Source organism: Anthonomus grandis, chromosome 9, assembly GCF_022605725.1.
Source record: "Anthonomus grandis grandis chromosome 9, icAntGran1.3, whole genome shotgun sequence".
NCBI lineage: Eukaryota > Metazoa > Arthropoda > Insecta > Coleoptera > Curculionidae > Anthonomus > Anthonomus grandis.
This window is the reverse complement of record NC_065554.1, coordinates 15,758,721-15,776,051: the sequence shown is the minus strand read 5'-3', so window position 1 is coordinate 15,776,051 and position 17,331 is coordinate 15,758,721. Positions and strand designations below refer to the sequence as shown.

Below are 17,331 nucleotides of genomic sequence, written 5' to 3'. Positions count from 1 at the left end.
ATTCGTTTAATGCATTAAGGGTTTTAAAAACGGGCAAATAAATATGGTAAATTTTAATGTTTTTACCAAAACCTTACGTTGCGGATTACAAATTACGATGGAATCTTGATTTGCAAATAAGTGCTTGGCCGAATTGTGTACTTATAGGATTAATATAAATTGCTGATTTTAATCATGAAAAGAAACTTAGTGGTCCAGTGAAAGGAGAAAATAAGGCTTAAAAGAATTTTAAGTTAAGATTATTGTCTGTTGGTTGTATTGTTTTTTAAATGTTTTTTTCAAAATTCAACATATCTGAGTAGATTCGTTAAATTTTTGTCACAATACATTGTAACACTCCATACATAATAATATCTAAGACAATAACTTGTTTTATTTTAAGGATAATGTTTAAATAATTGCATATGTTTGGATCCATATCATTAAGAAGGATTGCAAAATTTTCTAATTCATATAGTTTCTTCGTGTATGTCACCCGATCACATATATTATCAAGTCTGATTCTCAAATAAATTTTACAAATGTTAAAGCACGCAAAGAGTTGTTTTATCTTTCAGGTCAGTAGACCCAATTTCTACGGTAAACTTTTCTAAGGCATTAAGGATCTGCGATTATAACAACCTTTTTTAACAATTTAAACTTCAGGAAGCTGAACTATCTTATTTTGTCAAATCTGCATAGGTATTTAGAGTCTATATCAAAAATTACCAATATACCATAAAATTGTGACATCGGTTTTCAATTATGTGGAGATTAGTGAGGTAGCAGAAAATCTTTTAAAAACAGTGACAGATTTTAGAGAGATAAAATTGATGGTAAAATGTCAGAGGTTCTTGAAGTAACATGGGGCATTCCACAAGGCAGTATTCTGGCCACTCTTTTATTTTATTTTATTTTACTAAGCACCACGTATACGCAAATGATAAACAACTCTACTTTTAATTTTTAGCCTATAAATTGAAAGATGTCGAAAATAAAATTAACTTGAGATCTAAAGGCAGTCCCTCTTATATTATTAAACCATTTGCTTAAGATTAACCCTCTGAAACGTAAGATGCTGCTTATTGGCAACTTAGCGACTGTCAAAGACATTAAAAATTAGATTCACATTAAAATAAATAATGACCAAAAGTATGGGTATAATGTTATTATATTCTACCCTTCGATTTAAAAACTATACAGGGTGATTTTCAACCTATGCGCATAAACTTGGGAAATGGTAGATGAAGATCAATAATGAGTAATAATGAGAAAAAAATGTAGTAAAATATTTTTGGTTTCCGAAATAAAGTTAAACAAATGTCAACAGAACGTGTATCAGACGAACTTATTTTATTTATTAATAACTGATAGTAAACAAGTCATAATGTTTGGAATTTGTGGTTTGGAATCTTTAGCAGTACTTAGTTTGTTGGCGGCTGTGATCGTTTTCGATCGTTATTTTCACACGAACAAAATAAAAGCGTCAAATGTAATGGCGCACATTTTTACAAACGAAGAACTTGTCGACATGGTTTTGATTTACGGAGAAACGCATCAGAATGCAGTGGCAGCAGCTGATCTGTATGCCTAAAGATATCACCCGAGACGTGGGGCTTTCATACGTGTTATTCAGCGGGGTAGAGAAACTGGCAATTTGCAGCCGCGGCCTGAGCAAGATGGAGGAGCTATTAGACCTAGGCACATTCTTAATCTGGAGGAGGATATTTTAGAAGGTATCGAATAATAACCTAGGATTAGCACTAGGACAATTGCAGCGCGATTTCGAATATCGCAATCTACAAGTTGGCAAATTTTAAGGCACGAGTTGCTCTCTACGAGTTGCTGTACCTCTACTGTTTCATGTGCAGAGAGTACAAGCCCTACTTCCAAGAGATTTGCCGCTTCGAGTACACTTTTGTGAGTGGTTGTTACATCACCAGCAGTTAAGCCCAAACTTTACCATGAACATTTTAGTTACGGATGAGGCAAATTTTACGAGCAATGGAATTTTCAACTTTCATAACACTCTTTACTGGGCTTTGGAATTTTATTACACGGAGGAAAAATTTATTACCGCATATTACACGGAGAATATTCTTTCAACAATGTTTTTCTGTAAATGTATGGGCTTGAATTCTGAACGGGATGCTCATCGGACCTTTTATTCTGGAAAATCGTTTGACTGGTGCTCGGTATTTAGAATTTTTGCGCAACAATTTACTAGTGCTCCTTGAAAATGTGAATCTCAACGTTAGGCAGAACATGTGGTTTCTTCATGATGCTGCTCCACCACATTTTTCACGACCAGTGCGACAACATTTAGATCGTGTGTTTCCCGGACAATGGATAGGCCGTGATGGTCCAGTTGGGTGGCCCCCTCGCTCGCCTGATCCATTAGACTTTTATTTGTGGGGTCATATGAAAACAATGGTGTATGTAAACGAAGTTGATACTGAGCAAGAGCTACGACATCGCATAAACGCTGCCAGTGACGCAAATCGTCTACAGCCTGGTTTGACCCGTGCATGAACGTCTTCATGGATTCGACGAGCTCAAGTCTGTATCGAAAATAATGGAAATAACTTCGAATAGTTGTTTAAATTAGTTTAAATTAAACACGTTAAAAAATACACGTTTTTTATTTAAAAAAATATGGATCCAAAACTAAAAATATTTTACTAATTTTTTTTTTCATTATTACTTATTATTACTCATCAGCTACGATTTCCCAAGTTTATGCGCATAGGTTGAAAACCACCCTGTATATCTGGAATCTTTGAAAAGGCTTACATGGTGTTAAAATCTATTTATAATCATAGTCATTAGCTGGACATAAATATTAAAAACTCCTATGTGACTCGCAAGTTTAATCTCAATGTAATTAGTGTGATTGTTAGAAACTATTGGTATTTTTTTCATTGGCAACGCCGCATGGGCGTTTAAACTTTACCTATTGGGTTAATATCTCCGGTCTGTCTGGGCTACGTCGTTCGATTTTTACGTCAGTCGATTTCAGTCTAAGAGAAATTACTATATTGTAGTATTGTAGAAAATTTTTGGAAACTACGCAATAAGAAAAGTTTTCTTTTTATTAGGAGTTTCGTTCCTCCAAACGGTATTTTAAAACGGTGGAATGACATAATAGGTGACGGTGACAGGACTTTTACTGCTTTCTAGGGAATACTACCGAAAAACGAAATTGTTCAAAGTCCTTTCCTAATCTGAAAACATCAAATTCATCCAAGTAGTGGTTAAGAGACTTCGGCTGTTTATTTTTAATACCACTAAACGATTCTTGTTGAAAAGTCCTTAAAACATGATATTCAGCTTTGTCAATCTCCTGCATTGACAATTCACCACTAAGTCTATTCTGAGGAAAGCAACCATCCGAACAATCTTAAAAATAACAGAAGAAATATGTGAGACGCCAATCGCCTGATGATATTTTATTCTCGCTGGTATTCTTCAAAGAAGTCGAAAGTAGTTTTCATAGGGCTAAGGTTCAGGATTATTAAACAACCAACTAGGCCCCTCCCAATACTTTGACACAAATAGTTGCTTAGGCGAGCAACCACGAGATTGAAGATCTGCAGGGTTCATGATTCTCGGAATATGTCTCCAATTTTCTGTCAAAGTCGAGCTTCTAATCTCAGACACCCAATTAAAGACAAATGAGGCCCACTCTTTACTACATGCTATCTAAGAAAGCACTGTTGAAGAATCTGTTCAAAAACTCCATTATGTTCAACTGCATGCTCTTCGTAATAGAATCGTATAATCGAGCATCAATCACAGCAGCGAGGAGTTCTAATCTTGTTATAGTTCTAGGTCTAATACTCCACCTCCACTCTACTTTTAGCAGCCAATAAATGTACTATGATTTGCCCTTCATGAATGCACCTTAAAAGCACAACTATAGAATAGGCATACTGCTCCATGGTGGGGTGGATTTTTGGAGAGGTTGGTTGGCTCTTTAAAGCAACTTTTCCGTAAAAGTTTAAGACATGCATCTTGTGAATCTGTTCTTAACTCGAGGCCACTTACTTACCTGTCATCTGAATTGATAGCTCACGAGTTGATGCCTAATACCCCCATAATGTTTTTTCTAGAACCAAAGAATGACATTGTGCCAGACTTTGATGCTGTGGACAGCTCAAGTACTTTCATTCCCAAAAAAGTGAACGACGAATACTATTGGGTGATATTGTATTAATTGGTAATGATAATGAAAAGCGCCTCGATTGGCCTTTAGTTAAAGTAATATATTTAATTTCTAAAAAAGATGGGCGAAGAAGGTTAGTCAAGATAAGCACTGCCAGGGGACAACTTACGGACTACAACTAATCCAACGTCTTTATCCTATGGAATGATCAGCCGAGGAACTTCCAAAGTACGTTCCCGCAGATGGTTTTCGGGTGGTATCAGTTAGTGCTTCCAAGGGCTTGCCAAATGAGTTACCACTACAGAGAAAGAATAATTTGGAAAGCAACTATTCTCCCGATACCAAGAAAAGTGAAAGCGATAGTGCGCATAGTGAGGGGGATTCGTGGTTATGCGAAAAGGTGACTGAAGTGTGGTGGCGCTACTAGAGTGCCTCAAGGGTTTTTGCAACTGTAACTAGCTGTCGAGCTAGAGATGCTAGATTAAATTTTTGTTTAGACTTATAAAAGATAATGTATAATTTTAAGCTTAAGTTTTTATTTAAATCTTTGTTTTAGTTTTTAGTTACTCATAAAGCTTTTCTGCAACTAAAAAGGTTGGAGGATGTTAGGAATTAGGTTGATATTAGTATTTTCTCTAATGTATTATATAAATATAATACAATCTGGTAACACTGCATAAGCGATCAAATTTTATAGCTAGTGGTGCCTTACGCGGTTACCTAAATAGTGTTTACTACCTACATCGGTGGAATGACAGTAATGTTGTTTGTGGACTTTGAGAATAAGAGAGAAGAATACACAAGCTATAAAATTAATATATTTGACTTATTGTTGTAATTCAAACGAAATCATGTATCTCATAAATTAAATGCACTGAAATCTACTCACTTCTCCTACTTATTAAGTAAGTCTAAATCTAAGGGCTCCAGTAAAACAATGATACTTTTTTTTTTTACTTAAATTTCTACTGTTTTTAAGAAATGATTCTTAAAAATGATCTACCAGTTTCCAATCCAAAAACCAAAATTTCTATTCCCTGAAGCATCACACTTTCTAACGGTGACCCTCTTCATGATTTAAAGATTAATATTAATGAAATATTTGCTTTTAATACCCGCCATTAATTACCTACATTGATACTATTAAAGTTATCTTTAAAGTCCTGTGGGTATATAATATGTTCTACAGAACATGATTTAAGTTATGAGAATTTAATCAGCAGTTATTGCGTATACATTCCGAATTCTGATTAGCATTAAACTTCTTTATCACCTTAAAGACATTATAAAGGGTGAGTTTCTTAAAGTATTACAATGCGATATATCAAAAAAAGCTGCACATGTTTCTTTGACATTTTGATAACATCATAAGTCGACGGGTGGACACATTTTATGATGATTTTGAAATTTGTCACTTTCATAGTTTATATGAAATGATTTGCCTTTTATTTTAAAAATTGAATCTAGGTCAAATGTGAAGTATGTTTGCAAAAAAAAATCGCTTTACTAGTTACGAAATTATGACTAAATATGTAACAACAATAAAACAAATTCTTGCTTCCCAATTTTTAATTATTTATCATTTATTAAGCCTAAGAAGTTATTTAAAATGACTCGACTTCCAAACATTTTCTTATGCTTTCTTGAAATGAGTTTCAAGAAACCCGCTCCAGTATTATTGGTATCACTAATGAATAAGCAGAAAGAATTTTGTTTTATATGTCCTCTGGAGTTGTAGGTTTAGTAGCAAATACTTTATCTTAAGTAAATCTCCATAAAAAATTCAAAGAAGGTTAAATCTGCTGAACGAATAGGTAAGTTGACAGGACAACCTCGTCCAATCTTCTGTTCACCAATGAACCTTGAAAACCTCTCTACCTACAGGACTGCAGGTTCCCTATATTTTTTTGCACTTCCCTAAAATTAACAATATATCAACTTCTACATTAAAATTCGCTTCCATGTTTTTTCCTTTTAAACCCAATTTAGTTGCCTTCAATAAGACGTCAAAATTTTTATGTGACATAAATTAAAACTAGGATTTCTATGGCAACAGCTATAACTATAGTTAAAATATTCGAATGATTTTTAAAATTAAATAATTTTGATCATAATTTCGTAACCAGTAAAGAAATTAAACAAAAAATCGCAAATAGAGTACACATTTTAAAAAATTCACACAAGAAACATATCATACCATTTAAAATACGCAAGTAACTCCTTTTCGGGGGATGAACGGACACATATTAAAAATAACAAAAAATGTATCCCTGCGTACACTATATGTCAGAAAAAAAGTTGTAGCAGCTTTCGACATATCGCATTGTAACACTTAAAAAAACTTACACTCTATGCTATCTTGAAGGTTGGTGATAATGAAGTTTAATGCTAATCAGAATTCTGAAGCATTTATTTTATTATTCCAATATTTTAGAGAGATTTATATATTGCCTGATGATAATGGATTAAGTCATATTTAATTAGCAATAATTGCTGATTAAATTCTTACAACTTATGTCATGTTCTGTAGATCATATTGTATACCCAAGAGACTTCAAGCATAGGACTCACCTTGTATAGTTAATTCGAATATAATATACTAAAAATTTGGTAAAAAAAGAGGCTTTATATAAGGCATGCAGATGATAATGATAAATAATTTTTATGTACAGTTTGTGGATTGGAAGTGGATTTTTTAACACGACCGTAAAAAAGCTTAAAACTCTTATATCTACATACGTTAGACTTCGCTCGCGTATTTATAAGCAAATTGTACTACAAAAAACGTATTTAGAAGTTAGAAACGCTTTAGACTACATGGACTACTTTTATATATTGGTAAATATTGACTTTAATTAAGGAAAAAAAGTATACTGCTCAGACCCAGGATTTGCGATGATATAATAACCAGTAACTAAGGTAGACAATAAAGAATAGCAAACTTTAATTAATTTCCTCTACTTGAAAATATTATATTTTATTGCATTTATTTCTTCTTTATTAATCTATTTACAAACTGTCTTGATAAATTATAAATGGTCCTAAAATTATATTATGATACTATAATTTGGCAAGAATATTTTTTCTACCCCTTTATTATGCAGAGTGTAACAGAGCGGTGTTATTACAAATTTATTTAAAAAAAAAACAGTTTGTAGATATATTTTATAATATTTTATAAATAATAAATGCAAATTTTAAAAAATCAAGTGAAAGATCCTCGCATGATTAACAATAATTATTTTTTTATCATCAGCATAAACTAACTAGTAATGCTTTTACGAAGTTTAAATACCAATAAATTAACCTTTTGTCGGTTTTTAAGTCAGTCAAGGTATTATTTATCCCTATATGTCATGCGATGTATTCTATACTATTTAGAATATACTTTATCCACTGGTTTTATGGAATTTTTCACATTTTTCACCTTCACCATATTTCTGGTTTTATGGAATTGCACGTCTTCGGGTTTTATAGATATTGATATTGGACTACGGGATGCAGTACTGCAGTAGATAACAGTGAGAAAAGCACTATGGTTTAGAATACCCTTGTTACCTCTTTCTAAAAGCGAAATGTAATTCTAACCAATATGATTTTTCCAAAAATAATATATTTGATGATCAAATATGGTTCTACTACAACTTTAGATAAATCTTTGCAGATCAAAGGACCTGGATGTACCCTAAGGTCATACCGCAGATGTATATGAATAGAGTTTACTGATTCCAAGATCTGACCTCATAGAAAACAGCCCTCAATGCATCTGAGTCAAGGGTGGTGTGGTAACAAGCAAATGGTAAAACAGGCTGTATGTTATTTTTGAATTGACTTCCTAGTCTTATCTTCTACTGATGATATGACTATCTTTATCACACATAAGTTCGGATTAGCAATTATACCAAAAAAGTAGCAATTTGTCACCATTTATATAGGCTTAACAGTCATGCAAGTTAATTGGAATAGAATTGCATTGACCATTGATTCCTCTAGAGTCTGCAACCACTAAGAATAAATATATGTAGTCCACAAAAGAGATGAATTTATAATTAGATTAGAAAACCTTAATTCACAAGGAAATAATATATTATCATGATTTAATGACGGTTCAGTTTTTGAAATGATGAAGTCAAAGACTTTACTCAAATCTTCTATGTGGCATTTAATTCCTCCTCTATTTAATTGCTTTACAGGTTTTGAATTAATAGGAAAAAATAAACTAAGAAAAATATCCTAATTAAAGCTATGTTAAATTCTTAATTAATAATTTTTACTTATTTAATTTTTTTTGATTATTTAGTTAAATGGTATGCTTCAATCTCGAAATGTTGAATTATATATTGGTCTCTAAAAGTAAACCAACCTCTCAATAATTTCAGAAACCAGTTCAGAATAAAAATTACGTTGTATATTTCTTGCATTTCATAACAAAGTGATAAATATTTGTACATAATTATTACATAAAACTTTTAGACCACACACTACTAACCTTAAAAAAACTGAATGAAATAATTTAATGAAAACACCCACCTTATTACGTTACTACAACCTTCCCTAATATCTTACCGCAACCAGCAGATTTCAGTACCGTTACTCTCTATCCTAAAATAGTAAAAAGCAATAAAAAATCGTGATTTAGAAAAGGCAGACCCACAGTGGACGCAGTAATACTGACCCACAGACTAGAAGTAGAGACCGGTGATTTATTTCGTAATTTATAATGTAAATGAGACCTTGATTAGGTTTTTGGAGCGCTTACCGACTTTATACCATTATGGAATGATTCCGTCTGTTTTTCCTGTAATTTATTAGGTTCGTCTTTGATTTATTTGTCATTTTTATTATTATTAGGTTGCGTCGAAACGTAATTAATGAAAAGGAAAGAGGAACGAGACCATTAGATAAATTATAGCTCCGGCAATATATTATAAAATTTTACTTATATTTAGGCTTAGAGGATGTAACGGAACACATCTCTATATCGTTAACACCTACACAAGGAAATTTAAAGACACGAAGAAAAAAGTCACCATCGATAACCCGTAATACATTGTCATTTTCCAAGAAGACAAAAACACATTACAAGTCTAACAAGCACTAAAGTGTCAATTATATAAGACGGAATTTCTATGGCTAACAACTTCCCCATTCCAAGTGGATTGTTACTGTCTAAGGTACCATGATGCATCGTGCGGAACCTGATGAAGGTATTGCAAAATGTTCATGTGGTGAAAGAAAGGCCTTTGTTTTTTTTTCTAGTGATATTTCTCAATTATAATACGAAATTAAGAACAAACCTCAAAGATTTTTATTGTTATCCAAGAGATAAAAAATATTTAGTTATTTTGCCTGCCAAAAAGATTTAGATTATAGTTTTAGTTGCGTGACGTTTATGATTAAAAGGTTCATACAGAGTGTCAAACTAAACTTAATATATTTAATAAAATTTTACAGAGTGATTTTTTTAATAAAATGAAAAAAGCATGATGAATATAAAAGTTGGTTTCGCTTTCCTCCATCGAACTCAGAATGACTTCCTAATATAATCATAAATAACAAAATTTTAACTTATACATTTAAATTCAATTTCAATCTTTAATAAGTAAGTATGACTCTAAAAGGAACAACTTAAAATACTAAAAATATATCTACCGAAGCATGTGAATACTAAATAATAAGTTATTAATAATAATAAATAATTACCAGATCAAGCGAACCAATGAGAAATAAAAGATATCGTGACCAAAGACTATTGGTCACAAGCTAAATTCAATAATGAAATAAAATCGTATCCTGAAACTATTTACTCAGAAAATTAGTAGCAGGTTATTATAATGATAGGGGGTAATAATTACTCTACTAAAGTTAACATATGGTTCATCAGATAAGCTACTGAAAAGAAAAATAGTAATCAATGATTGCTGTATAATTAGGACCGATTATAGATAAAAATCACAAAATAACAAGAGGATTTCCAGAATCCAATGAATGCCAGGACTAAAGTTACTCATCAGTTCATCGATTATTTTACTAGTCGGTTGCTCTTGTCTATCTTAATTTGATACAATCGGGCAGTGTTAAAGCTTAGACGAGATAATCCAAACTCAGTAGTTACCAAGGAGAATTTTGCATTGGTACTAAATACAGCCATTAGTGAATTAAAATCAGATTTCATCGTTAATGGCTTTAAAGCTTCTGGATTATACCCGTGGAATCCCGAAGCAATCGACTATTTCAAATGTTTAGGAAAGATTAACGACTCCAGTATAGGTAATAAAAGGAATATTTCTGCAAAAAAATCAAAAACATATTAGAATTTGATAGTCTAGAAAACTCCGAAGAACTAATTAGAGATTCAAAATTGGTCTTCAGAATATCTAATTTATTTTAAACTAACCAACCCACAACACAGTTTACAGAAACCAATGAAATTACAAATGATAAACAAGATATATCTATCACCAGAGAAAACCATATAGCTTTAGATATTTCACTTGAGCCTTCAGAGAGCAATGAACTCATATGCAACGTACAAGATATCCCTATTATCACGGAAGACGATCTACTTTTGGATTTTAGAGTACAACTTCCAGAAAATGGTGATATCACCGACATAAAAGATAGTATTAGTATCACAGAAGATAATATAATGGCTTTAGATACTCCATCGACATCCAATATTCCTTTACATAATCAATCCTTTGGAGAAGCTTTTGAACAACAATTACTTTTGTGCTCACTTCTTCGGATCGTCAAAATGCAGAGAGGCGTAAAATTAAAGAAAAAGCATAGCAAGAAAAAATAAAATTAGAACGGAAACAAAAGCTAACAAACAAACAAGTCAAAAAAACAATTGGTGGTTTTGATCAAAGTAATTAAAAAAAAAGCCACAAAAGACAATGCTGAGAGCAAAAAAAATTAAACTGTTCTAAAGAAAAAAAAAATTGTTGCTTTATCTACTGACAAATGAGTAGACCAAATTGGAAGCAGCAGCAAAGAAAAGTTTTATTATGATCTAAATAATAGTTCCCGAGATCTGAACGTTGATGCAGGTGATACTGTAGACGTAAGTATTTTAAAGGCAGATACACTTTCCAGTCACACAATTAAAAGCACTACTTCAAAAAGTGGAGTAAGAGTGCACATACCAGAAGTAATTGGCCCCAAAGATGATAGCCAAAAATTATTCACAGAACAGAACCAATTTTCTGATTCTGTAGAGGAAAATATTAATCCCACAATTGATGACACATTTTTTGATTTTTTAAATAGCAAATATGCTAATTTGGAAACCAGGATAGGAAAACGTGATGGTGAGTCGGCTACAAGAAAGTTATTTTTTGAAACTGATAGGTATTCAGAACAGGAAAAAATACATATTCTCTCAGATACAACAGTGAAACACTCAGAAGACACCAAACCATCTGTAAAGAATCTCTTATATACTGGATTATGTTATTCTTGTTCGTATAATATGACTAAATGCAAAGTTGGAATAAGATGTCAATTTTGTGTTAGAAGTTATCATATCGGCACTTGTGCAAAGAAACAACAAGGCATTGAAAACTTAGAAGTTTTTGTGTGCTCTACATGCTATAACAAAAAAAAACATAAAACAATAAAGAAATTTATAATGGCCAATAACTGTAGTTTTACATGCTAATAACTATATTTGTATAGCCATTAACTGTGAAGTTTTATAAGTTTTTAAATTTGTATTTATTTTTCATACCCAATGTTATTTTACTTAAAATAAATTGATTTTTTGTAAAATTTGGTGTTTTCTTAATATTGAAACATCCATTAAAATATTTTATTTCAAAACATTCCCATTTACAAGGTTAATATAATTCGCAATCCCTTAAGTGGCCAATGACTGTTCCCGTTACCCTATGTCTTTAAGCAGTTATATTTTCCTTATGTTTAACTATATTTAGAATATGCTTCTATCATGTGCGGTCTTTTAATTACTTATGTCTTACTGTAGCACATTGACCTACTGGAGGGAAATTGTTGGGCTGCTAGGATTTAGGATAAAATTGGCTATTTATAACTCAGACTAAGTCCTTACATGTAGCTTGCTGAATTTGATAACGTTATTCTAGAAGAAACTGTACTCGGTTATTATTTTTATATAAACTTACTATAACTATAGTTCATCATCATAGTTCAAAGATTGTGTCATCTAGACTTCTGAACTTGCTATGAAACCTGCAGATAATATGCTCTAATCCTACATGGACATACATACGTATCAAATTTTGATTTTCATTTATGATGATTCTTTTCAAGGAAAAAATTATCTTGTGCAAGTAATAAAAGTGAAATGAAATTTGATTCTCGCACAAGTTTAGTTAAAAGTTGTCTAGCAGTTTAATAGGATGACTTCATAATTCTTATGGTCTAAGAATCAAAAAAATTTAATTAGTTAGTCATTAGATTTATCAAGTTCTATTGGTAATAGAATTTCAATATTGCCAAACATGTCAAAATTCAGATTTCATTAACAAGAGGAATTCTTATATTCCTTAGCTGTAAATTGTTACTAATACATACTAGTGAATACTTCAATTAGACATAAAAATATTTAAATTATATTTTTTTTATAAATATATATGGTTGCATTTACATATATGTTATGTGCTTTTAAGCCTTACACTTTTACCCCTTATAAAGTACGCATATGATGCAAACTATCTAAAAAAAATTGCCATATCGTAGGCCCCTGACCTATACAGTCAATATTTACCTACGTTTATACTTTATCTACTTGGGTAAGATCGCATTTATTAATACGGCAAAGCTGTAAGTGTTTAATCTTTGTTATACAAGTGGGTTGTTAATAAACCCATGTTCTGTGTGCAATTTTTTTAAAACTCATGGGAAAGTAAACTTTGGAGGTTTTTGTTGACATTATTTTCATTAGTGCATAGGGAATTTATTATTATAATCAAAAATTATAATTTGCTTAACAATACTTTTCAGAAAGTTTATCTATATCTAGTACATGTACTTACTGAGAATGTACTTACCTAATCTAATAGATTCCTTATCATCGTCAGAATCACTATCTATATGAGGTATGGAGTTTACAAATTCAAACATCGGACTAGTCTGTATCGAACTATCTTTTCTACTAGGTTTACTATCTGGCAGTAAGCAAAGGCACTGACAAGCACAGCTTCCTACATCAATATCCAGGCGATCCGTGGGTACGTATTGTTCACATTGCGGACATGGAAAAGTTAGGTCATCTAAAGGCACCTAAAAATAAGATACGTAATAAATATTCTGTCTAAAGGCTTAGACTTTTCTACATTATTCAACTCAATGTTCTTTTCATCTAATATTTATTTTGGTTCTTCACTATAATCTTAAAATATTAAGAATTCATTATGGATATATGAGAGAAATTAGAATTTCCCATTTTCAGAGTAACCATATATATCAAAAGATATTCATATTGTATTTGATAGATATTTTATTTCTCTGCTAATGATGTACATAGAGTCTGTGAATTTTTGAATCTAGTTCACTGATCTTTTATTTTCTTTACAAGTTCAGGCAAGTTCCAGAATGTACACAATAATTCCTGATTTGCCTTGACAAACTATTTATTAGATAAACCTTTGAATTAGTTGTTTTCTTTGGGCTTTTAAGAAAACTATCATTTATATATATATTTATTTATAGAATAACATGATGCTGATAAATTGGTGCTATATTCATTGTATCAGAAGTAAATCAAGTGTTTCTAAAATTTCTTGGTTTCTTAACTAACCTATAAGTAAACTAAGCCAATTTTGCCTATTTTATAGGATGCTAAACTCTAATTTTGCTTCGTTCTTAATTTCTGCCTTAATATTTATTATCTGCATTTCTGGTATTAATTAATTTCTAAAAGCTCAAGAGATACATGATATTTGACCTTGCTGATTGCTCTGGTCAACGATTCATTTATATCCTAACTAATTTAAACTCTATTATAATAGCTCGAATCTTGCTGTATCTATGTATAGGTAGATGTTTTTTCCAGGCTCAGCCTCCAGTTTTATTATATCATCCTCTATTTAGATATGATTATGCAGGCATATATTATGTTTTTATGGCGTTAGACGCGTACATTAAAGATTAATTTAAATAAAATTGTTTGTAATTAAAAAACACTATACAGGAAATCACAAAATTAAATGGTTTATAACTATATATTTTACTTACTACCAAAATATCTTAAAGCATCATAGCTAAATACGTAACTTTAACAATAAACAATAATACCTAACAAATATAAAAATATACAAATGACTTAATTCTTTAATATTTACTCAAATTCCTTTAACTTAGATGCCAAAGTTGTTATGTCAAGTATAAGTATAATCATCAGAATATATAAAATTATATAGAAATAATTTGTAATATTTAGGAGAAGATAACAAAGGAAAAGCTAAAATATTGTTCTCTTTAACATTCATAGAGAATCTTAGTCATATTTTGCTTACAATTTTGATATTTACATTTACTAGACTAAAAGGTCTACATCTTAGTTACTTATATATGATCTTACTATAGTGAGTAGTCTTGTGTTTCTAGACATTGGACATACTTCAGTTTCTATGAAATTTTGTTTAAAACTAACTTACTTTGAGTATAGCATGCTCCACAGAAACTAGTAAGTTCTGAAGCATCTCTGGCAGCTCGGCTTCATCGTAGTCGTCCGCATACTGCTCCTCAAGGCCAGACACAGACTGAAGACTAGAACACATAATGTCATCGACGGCATGCAAAGAAGTTCGAACCGCCGCCAAAGTTTGGCTCTGGATCTGGTTGCGAAGTTTCCAAGTTAGGACAACCTGTAAATAAGTAGAAAAATCATTTAATTTTAATAAAAAAAAAGTATTTGTTCAGCAATTGGAAGCAAGTAGTTTTATTGCTGCAATTCTGTTGAAAACTAATAGAAAGTTACTTAAAATTTATATTACTCATATAGTATAGTAAGATATTCCTTTTAATATTTTAAAATTAAGATATACATTTATGACATTAACATCATCACCCTTTTCTAACTTATGAAGGCCTTGAAATAGGAGTTAATAATTTTTTTTTTTGAAACTACTTTTCTAAAATGCCTTTCAATTAAAGTTTAAGGCAAATTAATAGCTTCATTCCATAATCATTACTAGAATATTAATTCTCGTACTGGCTTCAAAATAGGCGCCATCTATGAGTAACAGTTCAAAGCATGAAATAAGGTCACTTCCTATGAAAAAGTAAACCATTTAAACCAATTATCTCTACACAATTGTGCGAAAATTTAATTTAAAATATAAGTTAAAAAAAGTGGGCCAGAACTGGTCTATATTGTGTGAAATTCAAAATTCTTGTATAATTTGCGATATATAATACTATTTTATTTTTACGCAGTAATTTATTTTAATTTAAAATTAAATGACCCTCCTGAAGTTATTTAATAAAGATAATAACTGTTTAAGCTGAAAATTTGGTACTACTTAAAGTCAGTTTTTAGGTCAGTCCTTTATATTTACAACTGAAGTACTTAGTTTATTATTTTTTATATTTAATATGATCTCCATTATATTACTTTTATCTAAACAACCAATTTATTTGTATAGATAAATTATAATTATTGTGGTTCAGCATATTCCATTTCGCAAATTAAACAACATGGTTTTTCCTTGTTATTAACTGCTTTTTTATCCAATATAAGTAGAATTGAACGTAGATAAATGAGTGGTATAGTGAAAACAAGGAAGATAAATATTGATACAAACATACTACACATACATAAACTAAAACATATCTCAAATTCTTTATTCATGTCAATACAACTTTCAACATGTTTACATAAAAAATAAAAAGAATAATCAATCAATAAAAGGATAGGAAACAAATATACAATGTTTTCACTGTATTATCCTAAACTTACTCATTTAAAAAGAAAAAAAACCCTAATCTAAGTACACTTTAAAAAAAAGCACTGGAGCATAGACATAAAACTTGGTTAAAACAGATTAAACAACACTAAAGTTGAAATTAAAAATTTCATCTACACTATGTAATGCATTTTTCAATAAAACTCCTTAAATTATTTTTTTAAATTGTTTACTGGAAGCTCTCTTATTTTCCTTGGCACTTTATTAAATAATTTGATTAATAAAAGTGACTCTGGCAATTCAATAGTCGGCAAAATGGAGCAACAACAAAGAGGATACAACAAGATCCAAAATAATACTACGTATAAAGTATTCCATTTTAAATTTAAAACAACATATTTTATTGATAAAAGGTTCTATCATATAAAGCCGAGACTTGGTAATTGAATGATCATTCAGGTCTAAATTATGTGCATTGCGATAAATTAAAAATTTTTTGTCGGACGGTATCTGCGGATTTCGAAACTCTGCTGCAATTAATAGGCCCATGTATAACTAAACAGACCACTAAAATGAGGCATCCCATTTTTACTAAAGAAAGATTAGCTGTAACCTTACGATTCCTTGCTTCTGGCGACAGTTATTTATTTATAAATAACTCATAAAACTCTAATACTACATCATAATAATAATAACCTTGTGCACCCGAATTAACGCGCATCCAAACCAAACCCCTACACACGATGCGCAAATTAATCAATCTCGATTAACGAATCGCGAACTGCGCATCGTCTGTAGCGAACTTAAGCAAGACACCTTGCATGAAACGAATGACATTCCTCGGTTATGTTTATTTGCATAGATTAATTAATACTGCTTAGGCGGCGGTTACATTGGACGCGAATTCATACGAAATTTTATTCGTACGAATTAGTACGAAAGCAATTCGTAAGATAAGTGGTTACATTAGATGCGTTTAAAATGATTAATTCAGTGTTTTAAGTCAATTTTTACAATGGACAGAGCAAATTCGGTTGCAAATTTGTTTTACTTATATGAGACATCAACTTATTTAAAAATACTACTACTTGAAGGAAAGAGAAATGTACCCAACATAAGCAAACCCAAAATGGAGAGTTTCAAAGATCCCTTAGAGAAATTAAAGAAAACGATGAAAAGTTCTTTGAATATACAAGGATGTCAAAACTGTCCTTCAATATTATTTTGGAAGCAATTAATAATGATCTTCAAAAATTTTCAAATTCTCGAAAATGTATATCACCAGAAGAAAAGCTC

At 31.0% G+C, this 17,331-nt stretch overlaps 1 protein-coding gene across 9 annotated transcripts in view; it reads right to left on the bottom strand.

Moving 5' to 3' along the window:
• LOC126740062 (uncharacterized) overlaps positions 1 to 17,331 on the bottom strand; it is a 313,797-nt gene that overhangs the window by 92,441 nt on the left and 204,025 nt on the right. For all 9 annotated transcript variants that reach the window (XM_050445920.1, XM_050445914.1, XM_050445915.1 and 6 more), the window contains 2 exons: positions 14,785 to 14,994; positions 13,177 to 13,408 (listed from right to left, as the gene is read on the bottom strand). In XM_050445920.1, the coding sequence (XP_050301877.1) occupies positions 13,177 to 13,408; positions 14,785 to 14,994 (442 nt within the window). The remainder of the gene's footprint in view (positions 1 to 13,176; positions 13,409 to 14,784; positions 14,995 to 17,331) is intronic.